General features: G+C 56.2%; 1 protein-coding gene across 1 annotated transcript; it reads left to right on the top strand.

Annotated features, from left to right (window-relative positions):
* Positions 1-4,019: 4,019 nt before the first annotated feature.
* On the top strand, positions 4,020-18,429 carry GPR157 (G protein-coupled receptor 157; the record flags this gene model as incomplete). Its single annotated transcript, XM_084244063.1, has 4 exons — positions 4,020-4,402; positions 15,256-15,469; positions 17,636-17,830; positions 18,217-18,429. The coding sequence occupies 4 exons, from the start codon at positions 4,020-4,022 to the stop codon at positions 18,427-18,429; spliced, it is 1,005 nt and encodes a 334-aa protein (XP_084100189.1).
* Between the last annotated feature and the right edge of the window lie 6,601 nt (positions 18,430-25,030).

Raw genomic sequence — 25,030 nt, 5'->3', positions numbered from 1 at the left:
GACTCGCTTACGTGGCTTGTTACGGAGGTTGCAGCTGAGCTCAGAAAATTATTTAGGGCTCCTCCAATTTAGAGACTCCAAACCGTCACCCCTTTGCAGTAGTCAGAGGAGGGGGTCGTGTGCAAGTTTCTGGGGTCAAAGGAAGGAGGAGGGAGTCACTGAATCAACTAACTCCAGGGGCCTCCTCCCCCACCATGGCCACAACCCTGGCTGGGTCTGGGCCCTTAGTTCTGCGCCATACATTTTGGGGGCAAGGGAGGTCACAACGTGTCAGACCCCAGACATGGCCCCTTTGGACACTGGACATGGGGCAGCAGACCAGTGGTTTGGTGTGGATGCCAGACTCAGGATCAAAACAAGAATCCTTCTGAGTTTATTAACAGTGCCCCCAAGGAGTTGGTGAGAGAGGGAGGATGGAAAAACTGGAAATAAACAAAGTGGCTAATAGGACATTGCTTTCTTTATGGGGTATTTCTTTATGGGGTAAGGCCTGTCAGAGGCAGCTGTGTCCTGGGGTTTTTCTTATCTGCTGTTCCTGATCAGGCCTCCCTGGGGAACCAATCACCCCTGAGACAGGAGAAGCAGATCCCAGCCCTCTGTTGCCAGGCCAGGGGTCAGGAGTGGCTGGTCGCTTTGGTGAAGGCTGCATGGTTTAAGATCACCCAGCACCTTGGTGTCATCCCTCTCCTGCTTCCGGCCAGATAGCACCTGGGCAGCATCAGTGAGCTCAGTCTATGGAAATTAGCTTCAAGACTAATCCTGTGAGATTTGAAGCTACATGCAAGTCTTCCCATGTTCTACCTAGCAGTGGGGAGTGTGAAAGTCCACTGAACATTGCTTTCCATGCAATCTCAAACAGCCAAACCTCAGGGCTGGTGGGCCCAGTGCTTTCTTCTCAATGAAGCTGGAAAGACATAGTCAGGCTTGATCTGCCAACAGAGCAACTTTCTGGAACCCCTCACTCATCACCCCCCTACCAAAGTACTCTAGAGATCTAAAGATTAAATGACTATGACTGGGGGAGATGGTCCACTCCAGGCTCATTCCTAGCCATAGCCGAAGGCCAGGGCTGATTGCACAATCCAAGTCTGAAACGATCCACACCAGTAAGAAGCTGAGAGGCTTCACTGACAGCATTCTCAGCCTGTGTCTGTTTGTGGGGGAGGTCAGGAACTTCTGAAGTGACTTGGAAGGACAGCAGCTGCTCCTCAGGTCTCTACAGGGCAAAGCCCATGACTGTGTTTGCTCAAGCTGCTGAGAATTGTTTTTAGTGATTTTTTTTCTGATTAAAAAAAAAAGCCAACATCTGGAAACAACCCAAATGTCCAAAAACAGTAGAATAGATCACTAGTTCTGTGGTAGAATACTATACAGCAATGATGATTAATGGATGGCTGCTTTGTGCAGGAAAAAAAAAATGAATGTTGACCATAAAAGAGAAGACTCAAAAGGGGATATAGAGCATGATTCCACTTATATAAAGTCCAATGACAGGCAAACCATACTGTTTAGAGCGGCATACATGAATGGTTAAAGACCAAGAAATGATGGGGGGACAAAGGGGGTTGGAAAGAGGTGTCTGGTGTACTGGTTTATATTTCTTGATTTGGGCTGGCATTCGCTTTGTAATTGTCTATTAAATGGTACACTTGTATTTTAGGCACTTTTCAGCATGCATATTTCATAATAGAATAATTTTTAAGTTTTGCTAAAGATAATTTATACCTGTGATAATCTTTGCCTTTTACCAAACGGAAAATCAAACAGAATATTCATTGAAAAATAACCAACCATCATTGGAAAGAAATTAGATTGACCTAAATAAATGAAAAGGCATCCCATGTACATGGATAAGAACATTGGATAGTACTAAGAGAGCACTGTTCACTCAGTTTATAGATTTAATAAAATCCCAGCGACTTTTTTTTCCAGAAATGGCAAAGTTGATTCTCAAATTGATACAGATCTACAAGGGACTCCAAACAGTCAAAACAATATTGAGAATCAAGAAAAAACTATGAACCAGAGACACTTTTAGGGGGGCGGGGGCGGGAGGGGAGGGATTGGGGTCAGAATGGGGGGCTGCAATTGTATGGGGAATATAACAATAAAATTTATAAAAAAAAAAAAACAATATTGAGAAACAATGTTGGAGCATTCACACTTCCCAAATTCAAAACCTAATACACAGCTACATGAAGTAGCCTTAACAGTGTGATGCTGGCAAGAAAGCAAGTTTAGTGTGAGAAGCTTAGGTTAGGCAGTGGTTTCTTAACTAGGACACAAGCACAGTAACCAAAGGGGTAAACAGATAAATAGGACATTGCCAAAATTAAAACATTCATGCCCCAAGTATACTATCAAGAAAGTTAAAGAACAACCCATAGAATGGGAGAAAACAATTGTGAGTCAGCCCTCTGATGAGAATCTAGTATCCAGAATATATACATGTATGTAAATATAAATTCTTGCCTCTCAGTAACAAAAACAGCTCAACTTAAAAACAGGCATGGGAACTGAGTACACGTTCTTCACATCCAAATGGCCTATAAGCCATGAAAAGATGCTCTGGATCGTTATGAGCAAGAGAAATGCAAATCAAGACCCACTACTACGATGGCTAACATTTTCAGAAAGATAAAAAGTGTGAGGAGCGTTGGTGAAATTGGGAACCTTGTACAATGCTGCAGGAATCAGAAAAACTGACTGGCAGTTCCTCCAAAAGTTAAAGTAGCCATATGACCCAGCAGATAATACCCAAGAGGGCTGAAAAGCCAAGTCCACACACGAAACTTTGGACATGATGGTCGGTCGAGGTGTTATTCACAAAAGCCAGAAAGGTGGAACAGGCCCAAAGCCCCTAAGGTCTGATACAGGCTGCAGTGTGGCTGCGCCTGGAAAACGCGCCCATGCCACCTGCTGTCCCTGCCACCGCGTGACCTGTCCCACGGGGCACACCCCAGACGCAAGGCAGACTCGGGGTCGTTTGGAGAAATGGGAAGGGCTGCAACTGGGTTTCCTTTTGGAGAAATGCCAACGCCGGGGCTGAGCGATGCCGGCTGCACGAACTTGGGAATATGCTAAAAGCTGAGTTGTCCAAAGGATCAGCTGTCGGGCAGGTGAACTGTATCTCAATTTTAAAAATACGAAATTTCCAAAAGGGGAGGAAACGCTATAAATTGGAATGGAATGTTTCGTTTTTTAAAAACCACACTTGATCAGCTGAAATTTTAAAAACAGAATGCTCCGGTCAGAAAACTGGAGCCAGACCTCTCCCTCCCGAGGAAACCACCGCGGGCCGCGGCACCTCGGCACCTGCTTGCGCAAGGCGGGAGGATTACCAAACTCTAGGGGGTTCTGTTACCTTTGGAAAGAATGCCCCTCACACAAGTGCACACTCACAAGTGCGCACACACAAGTGCACACTCACAAGTGCGCACACACAAGTGCACCCTCACAAGTGCACCCTCACAAGAGCACCCACACAAGTGCGCACACACGCACACGCGCGCGCACAAGCCGGCTGAGCGCAAGGCAGGTCACACCAGCCCTGAAGACGCCGGTGGCGCCTCCCGGGACGGGATGTCCCGTCCAGCTGGCCAGCGGGGGGCAGCCCTGGGGGGGCGGGGCGAAGAGGCGGCGCGGGGGCGGGGCCTCGGGGAAGGGGGGTGCGGGGCGGGGCTCCAGGGGCGGGGCGCTGGGGCGGGGACTCGCCACGGCCGGCCGCGGGCGGGGGGCGCGGAGGGCGCAGGGGCGGGGCCGGGGCGGGGCGAGGGGCGCAGAGGCGGGGTGCGGGGCGGGGCGCGGGGCTCGCGGGGGCGCGTGGAGGCCGCAGGGCGGGGCGCCGAGAGCGGCCCGGAGCAGGGGCGGGGCGCGGGGCCGCGGCCCTGCGGGGTCGGGAGGGGCCCGACGCGGGCGGGGCGGGCGGCGGGACGCGAACCGCGGGCGGGCGGGCGCGCAGACGGCGGCTCGGGCGGCCACACCGCGTCCTCGCGCCCCGCCGGCCGGCCCCGCCGACCATGCCGCCGCCCGCGCCGCCCACCGACCTGGTGCCGTCGGAGCGCGCCGTGGTGCTGCTGTCGTGCGCGCTGTCCGCGCTGGGCTCCGGCCTGCTGGTGGCCACGCACGCCCTGTGGCCCGACCTGCGCAGCCGGGCGCGGCGCCTGCTGCTCTTCCTGTCGCTGGCCGACCTGCTCTCCGCCGCCTCCTACTTCTACGGGGTGCTGCGGGACTTCGCCGACTCCTCGTGGGACTGCGTGCTGCAGGGCGCCCTGTCCACCTTCGCCAACACCAGCTCCTTCTTCTGGACCGTGGCCATCGCGCTCTACCTGTACCTCAGCATCGTCCGCGCCGCGCAGGGCCCGAGGGCCAGCCACCTGCTCTGGGCCTTCCACATCGTCAGGTGGGTGGCACCGCACTGCTTTCCCTCTGGCCCGCCGCCCGCCTGGGTCCTGTGGGCTGCCCCTGTGGCCCTGGAGCCCTCTGGTGTCCTGTCTTGTTTGGCCCCCTGGCCGGCCGCCCAGCGGGCAGTGTGTCTCATGCCCTGGGCAGCCCTGGGGCAGCCCTGGCATCCTCCATGCCAGGCTTACCTGGGAGGTGAACTTGCACCGAGCATCACCCCAGAGGCATCCCTTTGTGCCTGCCCCAACCCAGGTCTGCCAGAGAGGTGGGCACGTGGGCGGCAGAGCTCCCCCTGAGAGGCCAGCCCTGGTAACTCAGAAGCGGCTGGAGAGCCGGGGCGGACTTCTCTCTCCCTGGTCTCCACTTCCTTGGGTCCTGCCCATCTCCGTGCAGCCCCTGGGCACACGCCCTGGCCCTCAGCCTGGGAGATGAGCTAGGTGGTGCCCCAGCTGGAGACGAGGGCAGTGTCCGGTCCCACGGCCGCCCCACTCAGTGGGGTAGGTGCAGTCCACTTGGAGCCACCTGTCCATCCGGCCCTTCCTGCCCAGGGTATAGGCCTCTGCTGCGAAGTCCACGAAGGACGGCCTTTACTTTGTCTCTGGTGGCCTCTGAACTTCAGATCAGTCTCTTGTTTCTGTGCTAGATGGCCTTTACTTTCCTTCTCAAGTCCAGCAACTCTGAGGTTGAGGCCAGAGGGAGAGGGGCCCCAGCTGCCAGGAATCTCGGGCAGTAGAGGAAGCCACAGCCTTGCCTGCCCTGGCCTTGAAGCCCCTCAGCCAGTTGCCCTCTGCTGGGGAGGGCTGGCCCCTTCCTGGCGTCATTTCGAGAACCCACAGTTGTGCTGAGCCCCAGACAGGGATCCTACAGGCCTGGTCCTTTCCTTCCTCCCCAAGATAGGAGCGCGGAATACCACCCTAATTATAGGTCCTCTCTGCGACATGCTTGAGTGCTTTCCAAAGGGCTGAGGACAGTCAGCACTTTGCTAGACAGGTCACCTGGGTGTCACAACAGTGAGGTCACAGGCCTGCAAGAGCCGCTTGACCTCCAGGTCTCCAAGCTGCTGGGTGGACGCCAGCTGGTCCCTGGAGACTAACAGGCCTGCTTCTCAGCTGTTCAAGTCCAGTGCTTTGCCAGAGGCCATTCAAACAGTGTTCCAGGCGCCACAGAGCCCACAGGGTGCACCTCGGGCGCCGCACTGCCCCTGGCAGCCGCCCACCTGACCACTGAGTCCACCCCAGAGACCAGGTCCTTAGTTCTTGGCCAGCTGGTTGGGTGTGGGTGACTTGTCTGTCCGGGCTGCTTGCATCTGAGGAGCCCAGGACTGGACCTGTCTTTGCAAGAATCTCTTCCTCCTCTGTCTAGAATAAATGCTGAATACAGTATCTTTGATCAGCGATAGAGAATCTGCTACAGCTTCTATGGATGAGACTTACTTCCTTTTCTGGTCCAGAGGTGTTTTCTGTGATGCTTAGGAAAATCTGGATCTCCTTCTGACCATGGAAAGAAGCAGATTGTTCATCCTGCCCATCACAGGTCTCCACCTAGTCCTTCCAGAAAATGATGCGGATCCAGCGTGAACGAGTTTGACGGTTGTAGTCCATAGGGCTCCCTTTCGGAAGCCTTGCCAGTCTAGCAGAATTGGTTAAACCCGTCTGGCAGGCTCACTTATTGACCTAGATCCTCCCAGACGATGGCAATGACCTTGCTAAGGACTCTCCAACACCTTTCCTGTAGTGTTTATTTTCGCTGAAGGGCCTGTTGGCACTGGAAGTTCAGCTCCAGGCATGCAGCCTTCCAGGCTACTGGAAATCAGTCCTCTGCAGACCTCCCAGTGTGGGGCAGTGTTTTAAAATGTGACAACACTGTTGGAAACACTGTTCTGTAAAGAGCTTTTATGGCTGGACTTTTTTTGTTTAAATCTGCAAATGTCCTGGTAAATGGACTGAGGGAATTGTGAGACAGAATAGGAAAAGCACTGGATCTGTGTGTATGGGGGACAGCTTAGCCCCATTCATACTCAAAACAACATAAATGATAATAATGAGCTACCATTTTCTCATCCAACGAGAAGAAAAATGTAGCCAGACAGGATACTAACCCGATAAATGCCTTGGAAACTGGGATTTTCCTGCATTGTTATTGGCAAAGTGAGTTGGAATAATCCACAAAGAAATTGTTTGTTTCATGCCCCTTGATCCAGTAACCCGGCTTATCCGTGATAACCCACATACCTGCACGCTGCACACACGGGGAGTTTGCTCAGCCCCATTCTCTTGGGGGAAACTTAGAAACTATCTCAATGCCCAGAACGTAGAGAAACCATGAACAGACTGCACCCCTGGGAAATGTTTTGCAGCTAGAAACTACCGAGTGTGAACTCTAAAAGTCAGACATTTTTTAATGGATCTATACATTGTTGAGTGAAAAAAAGAATCTAGAAAACTGAATACAAGATAGAATCTTGCATATAACCTTCCCAGAGAGCCCCCGGAAAGCCCCCCAGGGCACACTACCTGACCAGTTCCCTTTACAGATAGACCTCAACCCACACCCCCCATCACTGCAGAAGGAGGTCCCTCAACTTATCTTCAGGGGAATTGCGTCTGGCTCCTGAGATCTGGCCAAGGACTGGCCCATGGCCTCAGCTCCTGCGTCGGTACCCCAGGGCGCCCCCTGCTCTGCCTGCCTGGCTGATGGGGCACCAAGCCCAGGGCAGGAGGGAGGCTGGGGTCAGACCACCAGTCAGCACTACTTTTCCCGTCCCAGATTGCCTCCCAGCCTTGATGACGATTTTTTTTTTTTAAGATTTATTCATTTGTTTACACAAGCACTGGGTACAGTCAGAAGCGCGAGAAGGCGAGAGAACCCACCAGAGCCAGAGCAGGGAGCAGAACAGGCAGACAGACAAAACACACTGCTGAGGGGAGCAGCGGGCGGCAGGAGAGGTCTGCGCGCCAAGTGGGACCCTCGCCCGGCAGCTGGGGATCAAGCCAGCGCTGCAGAGGCCGCGGGCAGCCTCGCAACCCAGCGCTCAACCGCTGCGCCACCGGGGAGGCCTGATGATAATTTTTTTTTAATGGAGACATAACTTGGCAAGCATGTATTTAGAACTCTCCAGATTCCCCCCACTGTTCACATTTTGCTGTGTTAGCTTAATTGCTCCAATTATTTTTTCCACAAGCATCAAAGAAAGTTGCAGCCCAGATGTCCCTGAACCCTAAATCCTTTTGTGTGGATTCCCCAAAGAGAGACAAGGTCAGTCTCTCATGGGGCCACATACAGCTCCCCAAAGCTGGTGAGAACCCCCCACCAGCGCTGTTATCCGTCTGTGGACTTTATGGAGGTTGTGTGAGTCCCAGGAGCAAAAAAAGTCTCAGCTGACATGTCTGCTTCATTTTCCGGTCTCTGTATTCTCCTACCATCTGGAACATTCTTCCATCTTCTTGGTGCTTCCTGACGTTGACTTTGAAGGACCCAGGTCTGTTGTGGGATGGATTCAGCCTCCCGCCGACCAGCCGTCCAGCCCCTCTTCCCCTTGCTTCCCCAGGGCGGTCGCCAGCCAGTCTGTGTTGGTCTGGTGTGTGGCGGTGGTTGGTGGCTGGGTCAAGGTGTTATCTGCCCATTCACCCACTCAGGTGACTGTTTTCCTTTTGTGATTAACAAATATCTCATCAGGGGCTGTTTGTAAAACCCTCTACCCCTCAGACTTACCCCCAAGGGTTTGGAGCCTGATAGCATTTGGAAGGGGAACACCTCGTTCACTGTTGCCTTTTTTTTTTTTTTTTAAGTATTGTCAGTTAGAACATAAGGTGAAGACCTTCATGCTTCCTGACAATTTATTTTTTTAAAGATTTGTTTATTTATTTATACAAGCACTGGGTACAGTCAGAAGCGCGGGAGGGGGAGAGAATTCACCAGAGCCAGAGCGGGCAGCAGAGCAGGCAGGAGGACCGAAGGACACTGCTGAGGGGAGCAGCGGGCGGCAGGAGAGGTCTGCGCGCCATGCGGGACCCTCCTCCGGTGGCCGGGGAGCAGACGGGAATCGAACCAGCGCTGCAGAGGCTGCGGGCAGCTTCGCAACCCAGCGTTCAACCGCTGCGCCACCGGGGAGGCCCACCTTTTTTTTTTAAGATTTATTTATGTATGCATACAAGAGCTGGGGCATGGGCCAGAGATGCGGGGAGTGAGAGGATTCACCAGAGACAGAGTGGGGAACAGAACAGACAGACCGACTGAAATCCACTGCTGAGGGGAGCAGCGGGCGAGACAGGAGAGGTCTGTTGCGCCTTGTGGGCAGCTCCCTGGCTGGCCGGGGATCGAACTCGTGCTGCAGAGGCTGTGGGTTGCTTCATAGTGCGGTGCTTAACCCCTTGTGCCACCAGGGAGACCCGACTGTTGCCTTTTTAAGGCTGGAGAGATTGTTCTGGGAAGCCCCGTATAGAGAAGTCTCATGTCTGACTCTGAGGCCGCCGTACACACCTCTGGATTTGACGCTGGTGTGACTATGTATGTGGGGTCGCTTCCACTAAGATATGTCAAGTTGGTGTGAAACATCTCGTCCCCTGCAGAAGGCGACCTGCCTTTCAAAAAGCTGTCAGCCCCCTCCCCTCCCGAGGCCGTGGGCCCCTAGAAAGGAGATGGCCAGTAGCTGCCCCTGCCTGCAGGACCCAGGCTTGGGGGCAGGGGGAAGCTCAGGTGGTGGGGGATGCCCCATCCCCCAGGTCAGAGGTGAGGTTCTGGCCCAGCTGGCTGCCTCAAGCCATCTTACCCTGTCTTCTGCTCTGTGGAGGCAGGGTGGCTGTGGGCTGACCCATGGCAGGGCAGTTAGTTCCCCGTGTTCCCCACTCTAGAGTTTGCTGGGAGGTTCCTGAGGAGGAAAGAAGCTACGGCACCCACACCCCAGTTCCCTGCAACCTCCTGCCATGGGAAGTGGGAGGTTCCAACCCAGAAAAGAGGAAATGTGAGGCCTGGAAAGGAAGGTCCTCTCGGCCCTCTGACTAGAAACCTGCCGGCTGTGGGGCCCAGCGGCAAGGCTACAGGGGGTGTACATGCGGGCACAGCTGTCAGTGCTTCCCAAAGCAGCGTGGGTTATACAGGCTGGTCCCCCAAGACATGTTCAGGGGCCTTGCTGGAGAGCAAGCTCTCCCCGCTGTGTCTGCATTTTCACAGGAAACCCCCTGTGGCAGAGAGGCTAAGAGCAGAAGCAGCCCCTTGACCCACCACCAGGACCAGGCTCCACTCTGTCCGTCCCTCCTGGGGGCCCAGAGGGCAGGAGAACACCCCCCAGCTCTTCCGGCAGAAGTGGCTCTGGGCCCACCAGAAGCAGGGCTGCGGGAGAGAGCCCTGTGGGCACCCCACCCCCCTCTGTGGCCAGAGCTGCAGCGTGACCTCAGGGTGCCGTGGCCAGAGCTGACCCCCTGAACTTCTCCCACATCCTGGCCTCCACTCCAGACTTAACTGTAAATGCCCATTGTTGGGGACGAAGCCTCCAGCTGCCTTGTGACTCCTTTCACCAGCTCACCGCAGCTCTTCCTCTGGGCCTCTGGGTCCTGCACCCAGAACCTTCTAAATCAGCACACTGTTGCCTGTGAGTCTGATCCTCAAAGCATTTTCTGAGTTATGCTAACATTCCAGACTTTCCCCAGGCCCCCCAAGGCTGGGCTCCACCCACAGGAGCAGGCGGCCCTTTTCCTTCCTTCCCAACAGGCACCACCCCCAGAGCTCTGTAGGGGTTCAGCTGGGGTGCAGAAGAAGCTCAGGAATCCACAGTGTGGGCAGAGGCTTGAGCAGGCGCCAGTGCCCCTGCAGGGGCCGCCCATCCCCAGGGAAGGGGAAGTGTCTTCTGCCCCTGCAGGTGGCCCCACCAGGACAGGGGGAGGCTCGAAGGACCCCAGAAGGGCAGGACTCCAGACAGGCAGAGCTGGAAACTCCCAAGGCCCCTCGGGGTCAGCTGACCTTTCCTGAGAACTCAGGGTGGGAACCCCGGAGGCCCCACCTGCCTGATCCTGGCGCACTTCTCGTTCCCTTTCTCAGGAGATTTAAACACGGAAGGGCCAGTTCCTGTTCTCCCCAAGGAGAGCTCAGCGCGTGACAAGTCAGCATGGCTTACCTCAGTTTACCACGAAGACTCACTGAGGGTCCCCCACAAGTTCCACCCACCGTGTATGATGGGGTGTTGCCCATTCTTCACCTCTGGGAGGGGTCCCAGCAGCCGGGGCCCCCAGGACCCCTGCCCCAGCACATCTCTCCCAGGGTCTGCAGGAAGCCTCTGTTGCTGTGCCCGTGACCCTGACAAACCACAGCCCCTCGGCCTAAGCCCCAGGAATACCCCACCCATCCCAGAAGCGGCAAGCCCAGGACCACGGGCGTGGGCAGCACTGGGGTTCCCTGAGCCTCCCCCTCTCCCTGGGCCTCACGTCCTCCCTCCTGTGTGCCCCGCTCCTCACTCTAGAAGCACGGCCACGTTGGCTTAGGGCCCGCCGCCACCTGGTGGCTTCATTTTACCTTAATCGCTGCTATAAAGACCCTGTTTCCACCCACGGTCAAACCCTGAGGTCCTGGGGGTTAAGACTCCAGCAAGAATTGGGGGAGACAGAGCTCAGCCCAGAACAGCCTCCAAGGCCTTGGAATTGGCCTTGATTTCCAAGCAAACACGTATCAAAGCCAGGAACCCCCACCCCACCCCAGCTGGGGGAGAAGCTGTTGGCGCCCCTCCTGGCAGGGGATTCTGCTCAGGAGGGGGGTCTTTAAGCTCCCTCCCTCTGGGTGACCCCCACCTGCACCCTTTCAACCTCAGAGTCTCAGGTTGGGAGAGAAGGAACCTGATCCGACACTGCTTTCACCATGTCCCTCCCAGCACCCTGCTCGTGGGCCCGGGGCTGCCAGGGAGCCCCCATCCTAGGATGGAGCAGGACGCCCTGCCCTTCCCCCTCCAGCGCCGCCGTGCCCTCATCCTCAGTGGGAGTTCAAGACTCTGTAAACCTTGGCGACAGCTCAGGGCCCAGCCTCTCCTTACGTGCCCGCTCCAGTGCCACCTTAGTGAGCTCAGGTTTAGAATGTGGGTGGCAGGTGGACACCTGGCAGTGGTGGACACTGGCAGTTCCGAACCGCCCACCTCTGAGCATCAGAGCAAACCTCCAAACAGACCCGTTCCTAAGTCTCAGCCCTTGTTGCTTTCACAGGTGCTGCTATGGAGCCCTGCCTTTCTTGTGCCTTTGATCACTTTTGGTCCTTGGCTGTTACTTGGTACATGTCAGAAATTGGAAATACATGTTCCTGGAAAGCAGGGATGCTATCACACACAGACCCACAGGACCTGTGGCTCAGGGTGGCCACCGGGCCCGATAATAGCTCTGCTGATCTGAAATTGCCAGAAATACTGACTTTCTCTCCAATCTCCAGGACAAGGACCTAGAGATCCTTTTCATCTCTGTCCAGTGGTTCTTAGAACCAGTTTATGAGACCCGGTTGTTCAATTTTAGGACATTTTATGAGTCAATTTTTAGATAAAGCCATTATTAAAACTTATATAAACTTACAATTGAATAAATTATATTAAAAACATAGTAGAAATACTCAAAACTTGTTACATGCTGCCAATTTTACTGTGTTTTTCTATTACCCGTGCACTTACTAGGTCACTTACATCTATCGTGGGTGTTGGGGTGGGGAAGGGCACGAGATGGTTTGCTATGCATATCTGTTCCCAATTACACGTTGGGGCTTGACATTGGCCTGGGTGGGAATATTTACACCATGGACATTGGCAAACTCGACAGGTTAGGGCATGGATTATTGTTCTGTTGACTGCCTGAACCAGGAAACTTCCTGTAAAAAACCAGATTGTATTTTTGGCTCTGCAGGCCCTGTAATTGTTGGCAACTGCTGAACTCCGCTGCTTCCGCTTGAAAGCAGCCATGGACAATCTGTGAAGGAATGAGTGTGGCTGTGTGCCAATAAAACTTTATTTAAAAAAAACAGACTATGAGCTGGATTCGGCCTAAGGATCATATTTGGCTGGACCCCTGATCCAGCCACTGCAGACAGTGAGGGAGAAAATGGTAACAGCAAAAGTTACTCTTGTCACTGTCAAACCAGTGAAGCGCTGGCATCTTTCTTGTCCTCTGTCTTCCTTATTTCACTTTCATCTTGTTTGTGAAGGAAAATGAAACCGTCAGCCAACCTCAGGCTGGGGAACAACGCTCACTTGCTAACTGGCAAGTTGGCTCCCGATAGCAGACTTTGGCAAAAAGTCAACAAAAGCATGTTGTGAGGCCTGTTTGGCTAAATGGGATCTATGCTAAGCAGTATTGTGAGTTTTATTATGATTTACAAATTGTGTACTTTGCATCTTTTCAATCACTATAATTTATAATAAATAGATGCGGGCACACACATGGTTTTTCTGGAGAGCTGGTTGTTAAGCATCACCAGCACAGCACTGCCGGAAGCTCAGGGCTCGAGCCTGCTGGCCTGGCCGAGCCTGCCTTGCGGGATGATTAAAAGGTCCTTCCCACTCCATTCCCACTGACTCAGTGACCCACATCCTCTTTCTGCCTCCCACGTGAATCCCTCCCTGGGCTACTTCCGGCCCGCCACAGGTGCGCTGTGCTTCAGCTCAAGCAGGCTCCCATCGGTGAGTCCACGACGCGTTCCCTTGCACAGGCCTCTGCCTGGATGGTCTCCTGACCGCTTCCCAACACAAGCTTGGTTCCAGGTGCACCCCGGTAATGCAGAGAAGACACCTCACTTTGTAGCTCCAGTGTGGCCACAGCACATGGTCTGCCCTGTGGGTGCGGGTCTGTGGTCGGGGCCAGCAGGACGCAGAGGGTTTTGGCCTGCAAGCTGGCTCCTTGCTCCCACCACCCCTTGCCTGGTTCTCCCTTCCCGCACCAGCGGGAATCCTCGGCTCCAGCCCGGCCTCTCCAGGGCCATGTCCCACACATGTGGCCGGGCCCTTGCCTGGCTGCTCCCATGTTTGACGCTGCAGAGAGGGTGAAGCCGCCCACCTCCTCTCTTGCGGGGCCGCTTGTCCCCGAGTCCCAGGCAGCAAGGGGATTTAAACAATAACCCTTTATGTGACAAAACAGTTTGACACTTATGCATTCACTTACCCAATAAAGAACTGCCTAGAAGGGGCATTTAAAATGCGTGAAGTCCCCAGTTAGACCTTCGTCATAGCCCTTTAACCTCTATGGGGTTGCCCCCTCTGTGTCTTTGTGACTTCAAGGAGGGTCTGTTGTCAGAGAGCAGTGTTGAGGGTGCTGAGGGCTCTCCAGCAATCCCCTGTGACCCTCACACCGTGTGTGTGTGTGTGTGTGTGTGTGTGTGTGTGTGTGTGTGTGTGTGTGTGTGTCCCGCCCAAGCCCGCCCAGGCAGAGGGAGCCGGCACTCCCTGTGATCGGAACAGGCTGGGCCCTGCTCCCTGCCACTCGGAAGCCAGCACAGAGGCAGGCATTGAAGCTATAGGTGCTTCGACTCTCCAGCTCGCTGGCCACTGACCTGAGCACGGTGGGCACAGCCCCGAGGAGACCGCTCTGCCGCCTCGTCTCTAGCTGGCTCTGCATAGCGAGGTGAACAGACAGTCACAAGTGAATCAGTTTTTCAGAACAGCCCGTCAGAGTGAATCAGCTTCCGGTATTCATCACGTTCCGCCCCCAGAACGTGTTATCAGCCTCCTGGTCATCTTGACCTGGTCCATCCGGTGGCGTCAATGTCCCGACATCCTTCGGGCATCCCTGGGGCAGGAATCTCAGTTTAAAGCAAGTTTTAGTATAAACAGATGATGCGTCACGGTGCGTAGCGCAGCCTGAGCTGGGTGTGCATGCAGGTTCCGCTGGCAGGCACGGTGCGGGGTCTTCCCTTCCACCTCCCTCCCCGGCCCCCCACCCCTCATTCCTCCCCAGCCCACCCCTCCTGTCACCAGCCTGCTCCTGTGTGGGGAGACAGAGGACGTCCGCCTGCTTGTGAGAACAGATCAACATGCAACTTTGCCCCCGCCGCTGGGCGCCTTTCAGAGCAGCTGCTCTTCCCAGCAGCGCCCTCAAAATAGAGCCAGATCAGAACTAAACATTTCACGGAGAACAGTGTCCTGTTCACCTCCTGCTTTGTTCTCCAGGCGACTGGCCTGGGACCAGGTACACCTTGTGTCTTGTTCCCCGGGGCGGAACCACTCAACCGGCGCCCGCCCCCCGCATTCCCGCCAGCCAACATGTGGGCATTGCGCAGCCAAGGGGGGCATGACCACTGCCACGCCGGCCCAGCTCCTGCACTGCACTCTGTTCCCCAGGCTGGGCTCATAACACCCTGCTGTACCCCCACTTGGTGAAGAACACCCCTCGTGCTGAGACCAGGGGGCAAGGTCAAGATTTGGGGCCCAGCCCCATGTGTGGATGCATCGCTGCCCCCACTCTTTGCTGCCCAGCTTTTGTGCATCCCCCTGACAGGTTTAAAATGCTTTGCAAGGATAACGAGATCTGGACCACACAGGTGGCCCGGTATGGTGCGTTCTCAGGGCGCTGGAGGAGGCATGCACACTGGGATGAGTGTGGGGCTGGCACAGGGCGCCTCGGGGTGCAGGAAGGAGCAGTGCTCCCCGTTTCAGGGCCTTCCAGCGCCTTCCAGGGCCTTCCAGCCCCAGCCAGAGCAGCCAGGGAGCTGTAAATGCCAGCCCGGCCTCCAGGGCTAGGGAGATGCATCTGTCCAGGCCTGAGGCTGCCTGGATCGGACAGGGGTCCCCGATGGGAGGGCGACGTGGGCGCCGCCAGGGTGAGCAGATTTGAGGATTCCTGGCCCCTGGTCTCGGTGGTGCAGCGCAGGGGCCTGACCGCCGCGCCCTTTGCTGTCCTCCTGCAGCTGGGGGGTCCCGCTGGCCATCACCGCGGCCGCCGTGGCGCTGAGGAAGATCGGCTACGACGCGTCCGACGTGTCCGTGGGCTGGTGCTGGATCGACCTGCGCGCGGAGGACCGCGTGCTCTGGATGCTGCTGACCGGGAAGCTGTGGGAGCTCCTGGCCTACGTGCTGCTGCCCCTGCTCTACCTCCTCATCAGGAAGCACATCAGCCGCGCGGTAGGTGCCGGCCGGCGGGGCAAGGGGGGGCGGGGGTGAGGGGGGGTGGGGGGGTCCAGACCCGGTTCGTGGGCGGGCCCGGGGACAGGACCGGTAACTCTTTGCCCGCCGTGCCCCCCCCCCGCGCCTCTCACCCCCCCCCAGCCTCCCACCCCCTGAGGTCCCCCACCCCACCCCCGCGCCCCCCACCTGCGGCGTGAGCGGCATCAGACCCGGGGGCGCACGACCCGCCCCCCCCAGACGCCGCTTGCCCGGGGGGAGGCGCGCCCCGACAGCACCGCGCGCCCCAACAGCACCCCGCGCCCGGCACGGAGCCAAGCGAGCGTCCCACCTCGTTCTGATCCCGCAATGATACCGCAAAGGGTGGGCTCTCAGGGCGCCCCGGGATTCGGAGACGTCTGACAACGCGGGGGTTGGCCAGAGATCCTGGGGGTTTGCACGACCGCCTGGCGCAGGGCCGCGGCCGCGAGCACGGGCTGCGGGGTGAGGTTCGGGCGCCCCGCCAAGTCCGGGGCGCCCCGAGGCCCCTCTCTGACCCGCTCTGCCGCCAGCGCTGGGTCCCTCTCGCCAGGAAGGAGAGCGGAAAATAGATGCGCGGAGCCAGCTTCTCTGGAGGGGAGCTGCCCAGCAGCCCCAGCTGGCATCCAGCACCCCACCCCACCCCTCCCAGTCTAGTGGCTCCCTGGGGTTCTGGGGCGTGCAGTATCCATCTCAGGGCGGGAAGTTAAGCAGGTGCTCTGCGCAGGTGAGTTACAGGAGTTGCGTCCCCAGGATGCTGGCAGGTGTGTGGCACCTGGACCTTTACTGCCCCAAACACAGGACCAGCCTCAGACCGGCAGCTTTGCTACGAGCTGTTTTTCTGTTTTTACAAACACAGTTGCCATGTGGAGTGGAGCCGGCCCTTTCGCTCCCTGCAGGGCAGTCCCACAGCGGGGAGGCCAAGGGGCCCGACTCACTTTTCTTTGCACTTCCGCTATGGAGGGAGCCCTTCCTTTGGGGCTGGGGCCACTGCAAACCTTTGGCCCGGGGCAGCCTGCATTTTGCAGGTGGATGATGAGCCATAGGCCCCCACGACAGGGAGCATTTATCTAGGAAGGCGGCAGAGCCTGTGAAAAGCAGACAGCAGTGAAGCGCTGGAGGGGGCGGCGCTGGGCAGCCGGGCAGGGTTGTCGGAAGGGCCTGGCACACAGTGGAGACCAGATCAAAGCTGAGAAGAAACAGTGACAAGTAGCATGACAAGGTGCTTCCAAGGCTGGGTTGGGGGAAAGTTGCTGCAGTAAAAATGACTCTTTGTTGGTGATTGCTCTTTGAAAGTCCAAGGTAAAGACCCACCCCCTGGTGCTTTCATTTAGTCAGAAAATTGTCACTAAATTGTCAGGACGGGCCTTATCCAGAAGGCGACATTAGGGCGAAGACTTAAAGAAGGCAAAGGAGTGGGTCACATGTGTGGCCAGAAGAGCCTTCCAGCCGGAGGGAGCAGCTAGTGCAAAGGCCCGGGGGCCGGGTGTGCCCAGACCTGCAAGGCTGGAGTAGATAGATCAAGGGGGAGAACCCTAGGAGGAGGTCAGAGCCAGGCCCTAGGAGGAGGTCAGAGCCAGGCCAGCCCAGGGTGGGGAGGTTGTAGAGAATGTATGAGATGGGGACACCCCCCCCAAAAAAGCTAGCTTGGTCTGTTTCAGGTTTTCAGGGAACCGTGCTTGTGTGTGGACAGTGAGACTGTAGCCGGAGGGGGTGGGGAGAGTCCAGTGACAGTGATGGACACCCTGGGGGCACCAGCAGGGCACAGGGCACCGGGCTCTGGGTCCCTTGAAGGATGAGCCACAAGACTTGCCCAGGGCCCGATGGGAGCACACAGCCCGGGCACAGCCGGCAGGACACGCTTCCCTCAGCTGAGAAGGGAGCGTGTCTGGGCCGGGGTGCGGCCCTGGTTCCTTTTGGGACCTGAGATGCCCCGATGTAGGTGGGGGTTGGAGGGGACAGGAGTGAGGATAAGGAACGGAGCAGAGCGGCCTCTGGGAGTCCAGGGTCCAGTGGAAAGCAGTGAACACCCTCCCCTCTCACCCCTGCTCCAGCCGAGCCCCTGGGAAGACGGGCTGCCTCAGGGTGGGGTGGGGGGGGGGCAGGCAGGCGCCCCGGAGGCTCAGCAATGCTGTCGTGTTTGCGCAGCACCAGGCGCTGTCTGAGTACCGGCCCATCCTCTCCGACGCGCACCGGCTGCAGCACCACGCCTCTGTGGCCGACAAGAAGCTGGTCCTCATCCCGCTCATCTTCATCTGTCTCCGAGTCTGGAGCACCGTGCGCTTCGTGCTGACCCTCTGCGGCTCCCCGGCCGTGCGGACCCCCGTGCTGGTGGTTCTGCATGTAGGTCCCCTCCTCGAGGCTCAGCGGGGTCAGATGACACCCCAGTCATGTGGGCATGCTAATGCGCCAGCCAGGGGGGTGCTGCTGGAGGCTCGGCGGCACTGGGCTCTCCCCTGCCTGAGGCCCTGGCCTACGAGCAAAGGCGGGAGGTGTGGGCAGCTCCGGGTGCTGTCCAGTGGCCTAAGAGTAGCCCCTGGGGAGTTGGTTCTGGGTCCTTCCCAGCACAGAAGACCCAGAGTTGGGTCTGTGCCAGGCCTGCAAGTTCCAGAGTCACTGCAGACCAACCCCGGGGAAGGCAGGCGAGGTCGGGGTCCTGCAGACCCAGCCTCTGTGCCGCTGCAGGCAGCTGTGCCCGGCCCTGGCCCTTACCCGCACTCTCTCCACAGGGCATCGGGAACACGTTCCAGGGAGGCGCCAACTGCATCATGTTTGTGCTCTGCACCCAAGCCGTCCGCACGCGCCTCTTCTCCCTCTGCTGCTGGGGCCGGGCCCAGCCCCCCACTAGAAGCCCAGCTGGCCCTCCCCAGGCCACTGCATCCTCCAGGACAGGTGGTTCTCAGGGCACCAGATGGACCCCAGCTGAACTTCCCAGCAGCTGAGCCCCCCCCTACCCCCACCCCCGGTTCTGCACATCGGTGCTGCCTGCTGGGACCCTGAGGCCCTGCGCCCTTTGACTGTGGAAGCTCTCGACCCCCTCCTGGGAGCAGCTGCAAACTCAGCCTCTTCTACCTCTTAAGACCCCTGGGTGGCTTGATTCCCCTGACTCCCGGGCCCACCACGGGGTGGGCCTCTGTCTGCGTGAGGGTCTGCACTGAGACTATGGGAATCGGGCAGGCGGGACCACCCCGCCAGGCAGCCGTGCCCCATGATCACGGGCCCCTCGTCTTCACTGTTTACAATTTGAGGGACTCACCCCTCATTCCCGCAGAAAAAGCACTGTACCCTGTGCCCCCCACCCCAGTCCTCAATAACACGTGGGGGCCTGCGGCAACCCCACCTGGATGCTGAGGCAGCGCTGCGGCCAGCAGAAGAGCCAGCCCCCCTCACCAGGGTGCGGCCCTGCCTCCCCAGCCCCCCGACCCAGGACCCCAGCCCCAGGCACAGGCCGCACCTGCCCCCGCCTCCACCTCCCGGGGCACATACAGGTCCCCCCTCTGCCGCAGGCGGGACAGGCAGGGAGAGGCAGTATAGGGGTCCCTGCGGGCACCCCACTGTCTCCACAGCTTCTCTGTGAGGTCTGGCTGAGTGAGTGGGGTCTCTGGCGCGTTCACCCTGCTCTGGTGTTTTGTAGGAAAGGTGGCCAGAGGGTGAGGCGATGGGCCATACAGACCCGCACCCAGGGCGGAGGGTGGGGAGATGCTGGGTGGGGGGCACAGGGTGGGGCTGATAATGTTCCTTGAAAGGAAACCCTGCATCGGTCCCTGGCCCTGCTCTTCTTCAGCACCTGCCAGTGACTTCTGAAAGCGAGTTCTCCACAGCTGAGAATGGGGGTGGCCTCCTGGGCCCCGGGTCCTCCCTTGTGTCCATCCGTCCCATGCAGTCCAGCAGTCCACTCACTTTCAGTGGGAAGCGAGTGACGCCCCCCCAGGGATTCCCGCTTTACTCTGGAAACTGTAACAGCCGTGAACCCGCAAGCCAAGCCATCTGCAGAACCAGGTCCAACATGGCCGCGTAGGCTGCCTTTTGAAAAAGATCCATTTATGAAAATCAGCAGGGGGTGGCCCTCCCCATGGGGTTCAAAGAATCCCGTGTCCTTCAGGAATCGGTGGCTCCCATGTAAGGGAGTCCTGGTGCCCCCAAAGATGCTGCAGCCCACCAGGGCACAGAGCTTGCAGAGACCCGCACTTAGCTTCTCGGATGGAGCCGACATTCAGGAAGTTACTCACTCAAAAACCCCGAACTACTCATGGCCGAGTTGGGGGGCCAGCAGGACGAAGCTAGAAGGAATCCCGCTCAGCGGCCCTCCATCTCCCAGTCTATGGCTCTAAGGGTGGATAGAGGGGGCCACTGGGCATGGCCTCTCCGGGATAGACCTGGCTTCCCCAGACCGGCCAGGAAGTCACAGAACTCTGGGTGCCCCTTCAAGTTCTCATTCCACGTCGGGGGTGGCACTGCTGTGCTAGCTGCTTTTGTAAAACACCTTCCCAGATTTTCATCTCCGCTGCTGTGTGGCCCGCCGTGGCCTGCAGACGGGTGAACGCAGCCTGCAGGGGGTGGTGACCCTATGGGCAGGGGAGGGGCTGGTCCTGGGAACTGGAGCTGGGCCAGGACCCGGCGCTGGCAGTGGTCCTGATTCCTGCCCTCCCGCCGTGAAGACAGCGTGACCAGACCCAGGGGCCATGTCAGAGCAGCTCGGCTGCGGCGTTCAGAGCCAAAGACGATCCTGAGACCCCGGCGAGCTCTGGCCCTGTTACACTTGCTGGGCCCCACCAGCTTCTTTCTGTTCTGTCTTCAGTGTTTACCCACCGCCATCCCTGGGGTACAGATGCGGAACTTCAGCCTGGACAGGTGCTCAGTCTGTGATGTGCTTCTCAGCTCAGAACCCCCTTCTCAGCACTTCTGACCCCTGATCTTTCAGGCTTGCCCTTCTCTCCACCTCTTTCTGCTTCTGAGTTGTTTTCCTTTGTTTTGTTTTTTTGATAAAGATGATTATTTGGCCCCCACTGAGGGTGCACAGAGCTCCTCATCTGCCCCCCAGGAGACAAAGCATTTTCACAAGTGCCCCATCCAGACATGGCGTGTTTTCCTGGCATGTGCGAAATTGTCACAAGAACCCTGACACCTGGGGTGAGGCCAGAGTCTTGCTATTTTAAATAAAGTCATTATTTTACTTCTGTGAGCTTGCTGAAGGGGTTGCCTGCTGATATGGGGAGGGGAGGATGAACAGCTCCAGAACCTTCCATGTGACTGAGACCTGGAGACTCAGCCCTGATCCAAATGTGGTCAAGAGGGCAGCCACCCGCGTTGGCACAGCTTCTACCAAGTTTGCCTGGTAGGATTTGGGAGTGGAAGAGGGTGGAAAACAGATCCCAGGGCCTGTGACATATGGGGATCAACAGATTCCAAGGAGCTTCCCCCTGGGGCACACCTATCACGAGTGAGGCTGAGCTGTTGACACCCTGCCCATTTATCACAACATACAGGGACCCAGGCTACAGACCTCCCCTCTCTTGTTCCCACTCAGTGCTCTTCTCTAAAGGGAGCAGCCTTCCAAGCCAGCCATTGCCATTAGTGGCTTCACTTAGTGTGGCGTGCACAGATGAAGCGGCTGCCTTCAGCCACAGATGACCTTAAACGGCTACATCTTGGGAACTTTGCCTTTCCAAAGTGTCTCTTGTTTCTTTGTTCCACTTTCTGGATTTAGTGAAGTTAAAAATCCCTTAACTGTCAAGAGAATGGCAAGACACAGACTGGAAAAAAAATATTTGCAAGGGGAACATCTAGTAAAGGACTGTTATCCAAAATATGCAAAGAACCCAACACTCAATGATAAGAAAACAAGCAGCCTGATTAACGTGAATGTTTACAGCAGCCTTAGTCACAATTGCCAAAACTTAGAGCAACAAAGATGTTCCTCAATAGACAAAAGGATAAACTGTGGTATGTCCATTCAATGGAATATTATTCAGCAATTAAAAGGGTTGAGCTATCAACTCCCCAAAATGTGGAAGAAATTTCAATGTCTATTAGTAAGTGAAAGAGCCAGTCTGAGAGTATGATTCCAACTCGATGACATCCTAAAAAGGCAAAATTAGGGAGACAGTGAAAAGACCAATGGTTGCCAGGGATTTGGGGGGAGGGATGAATAGGCAAAGCACAGAGAATATTCAGAGTGGTGGAGCAATCAGAAGGAGGAACTGCACAGGGCCAGGTACAGGGAGAGGATGCAGAGTCCCCTCTGAGCTCATCACTCTCCCCAAAGCTCTATGTGGTTATCAACTCTCCATACACCAATCCTTTGGGGTTTTTAATGGGACTTCATGACATAGACACAATCGATCAACCCATTGGCCATTGGGAACTGAGCTGAATCTCCAGCCTTCTCTCATCAGGGTCAGTGGGTGGGCCTGGAAGATCTAACTCTCTAATCATTTCACTCCTTTTGTTCCACTGGCAATAAGCCCCATCCTTAGGTGCATCCCAAAATGCCACCTCATTTAACATAACAAAGGACACCTTTATCACTAATGGTGCTTACAAAATTTGTTAGCTTTTAGTGGTAAGATTTAAATAGATGTACATAAGGGCCTCCCTGGTGGCGCAAGGGGTTAAGACACAACCTGTGAAGCTAACTGCATCCACTGCAACACAACTTCGGTCCCCAGCCAGGGAGCAATCCACATGATGCAGCAGATCTCTCCTGTCTCGCCCGCTGCTCCCCTCAGCAATGTATTTCGTCAGTCTGCCTGTTCTGTTCCCCACTCTGTCTCTGGTGAATCCTCTCACCCTCCTCCCCCACCCCGCACCTCTGGCCTGTACCCCAGCTCTTGCATGCATAAAAATAAAATTAAATAAATAAATAAATAGATGTACATAGAATGAAAGGTTGTAGGTGAACTCATCAGCAATAGTTTTGTTTATGATCTGAGGCATTGTTTCCAAAAGTATTTATTTTTGTAGTTCATAAACCCCAGAGTTTTTACTAAGTTGCATTTAAACATCCTGGCTATCTAGATCACTTCTATGAAGATAAAATAGGGAATCTTCAGTGGAGTAAAGGAGAGTAATAATAAATGATGCTAGTGATGTCGTTTTTGTAGACTGCGGGGTCCTTGGGCTCACTCTGAGAAAGGTGTCCCCTGAGCTCCCGTTACGGCAGCACGCGGCAAGTTTCTCCATGAGACAGAGACAGTAGTGATATTTACAGAAAAGGTTTATGAGGGGAAGGGGCAGAAGAATGAAGGAGACTTGCATAGACACCAGCGGGCAGGAAGAGCTGCCCCGAAAGGGACAGGTTGGCTGAGAGGTCTGCGTGGTCGCAGGCGGGGCCCTTGAGGAGACCTGCCTCTGCTGAGCGAGGTTGGTGAGAAGCCCCAGCAGGTACAGGTCACGGGCAGGCAGGGGACGGCTGCCCTGGGGAGGGAGAGTTGGTGAAAAGAGGCACCTGCATAGGCACAGGTGGGCAGACGGAGTGCTGCCCCATTGTGGGGGCTGCGTGAGGTTGTACCATCTCCAGGGAGGGGCTCATCTTTGTGGGTGGATGGTCTGTGCCCCTGACCCTCCCCACAGCATCTGACAGGAGGTGTGGCGCCTCCTGATCTGGGCGTGGATGCCTCTGGGTCTTGGTTTCTATAACTGGGTTAATGGATTACGCTGTCCCCTCTGCCCCTGCCGCCTGTGGGAGTCAGGTTCTTGACCTTGTGTCTCCTTCCTCCATCACTAGGAAAATTGGAAGCCAATAAAAAAATGATGTTGGCTCACTCTCTACTTCCATCCACAAAAGTAAATTCCAAATGGAAATGGATTCTAGACTTAGATCTAAGACCTGCAACAATGAAACCTACAGAAGAAAACATTGACAATCTATTCCATGGCAGCCCTCTGATTCCCAGGGCCTGGAGCAGTGGACAGTGACTGGCTCTCCCCCAGTTTATCCACCTGCTGTTGGAGGGTGGGATCCACTGAGGGGCCCCAGTCTGGCCATGTCTGATGATTATGATGGTGGACAAGAATAGAAGGGCTGGGAAGGAGGTGCCCAAGACCAGAACCTGACTCACACAAGGAGGTGGAGGTTGAGGGGATTAACATGACCATTAACCCAGCTGTAGAGGTCGTGACCCTTAGGCACCAGTGCCTTATCACAAGGCCTGAGACCCAAGCAGGATCAGATGCTGTAGGGATTGGAGCACAGACCTGAGGGGAAAGATATGGAGATTGGGCCCACCCTGGAATCTCCAGTCCCGACCTGGTCTTGCATTGTCCAAAATTGACAAAAATCTAACAATCTGATCACTCACAAAGATGAGCCCCTCCCCACCAAAAGAAGAGCATAAAACCTCTCGCTGCCCCCACTAAGGGGCAGCTCTTCCTGCCCGCTGTTGTCTATGCAGGCGTCTTTTACTGTCCTATCCCTTTTCTCATAAACCTGCTCTTTAAATATCACTACCCTCTCTGCCTCGTGGAGAAACTCGCCACGTTTCTCTGAAATGGGAGCTCTGGTGACACCTTTCCCTGAGTGAACCCAGGGACCCAGCACTCCAAAAACCTAGTCAACTGTATGATAAAGTGATGTTGATAAAGGCAGCTGTGCCTTCAGCCGTCAAGTTATAACAGACAAGTCACCCTCCCAGGACAGGAATCACGAGAAACAGGGGCGCCAACAGCCAGGTGTGCGGACAGAGGCTCTGGAAGGAGAGAAGCTGCATCAACCCTGACTGCCATGAGAAACTGCATCACTCAAGAAAGAAATAACTGCTCCATACGGTGGGGAGGGAAGTGGATGAAGAGGTATTTATCCAGGAAAGAATACTGTAGCACTCTGGGCAAATAATTGTGCCTCTCTCAGCACAATGGAGATAATCACGAGGCCCAGGGCTGGGTGGAGACAGCCGTCTGAGTCCTGCTGTCGTGCTTAGCCCTTCTTGTGTTATCAAAGTGACACTGAGGATTCCGCTGCCCACCCCACCCACACGGTTGGTTCCACCCTCACCTTCCCGGACCCCAGCCCAGCCTCAGCACTCAGGCTCACTCTTGGGGGAAGCACCTGCAGCTGATTCTCACTGGTGGCTCCCGTTTAGCAAGGACTGGGGGGAAGTTCTCATGGCCTGTGTGCTAGAGGCGGGAGCAGACTTTCCTTTCCCCTGACCCTCCCAGACCTTTGCTTCTCCCTAATCTTGTTTTTCTTTTGCCAGGATATGCCTGGGCTCCTTGCATGAGGGTGGGGGTAGGGGGTGGAGCTTTTCAAGTAACCACTGAGAACACCTGACAGCAGCCAGCATTTGTCTCCTCCCTGCCTCTCACCCACCGCCCCAGGAGGAAAGCAGACAGCCGGAGTCAGGGGCCAGGAGCTGAGCGCCAATCAGCAGCCAGATGGCCTGGAAGGAGAGCCCTCGGGATGCTGTGCCAGGCAAGGGGGTATGTTTGTCCTGGGGGACACAGCTCCAGGAGGTCTTGGGGCTGGGTGTCCAGGGAGGAATCCTCAAGACCTCCTCAGGAAGAGCACGGAAAAGAGATTCTAAGGCTTTGATGAAAATTGGAGCC

Source organism: Talpa europaea (genome assembly GCF_964194135.1).
Source record: "Talpa europaea genome assembly, chromosome: 9".
In the NCBI taxonomy this organism is placed as follows: Eukaryota; Metazoa; Chordata; class Mammalia; order Eulipotyphla; family Talpidae; genus Talpa; species Talpa europaea.
Note: the sequence above shows the minus strand (reverse complement) of the source record. Positions and strands in the feature narration are given on the sequence as shown.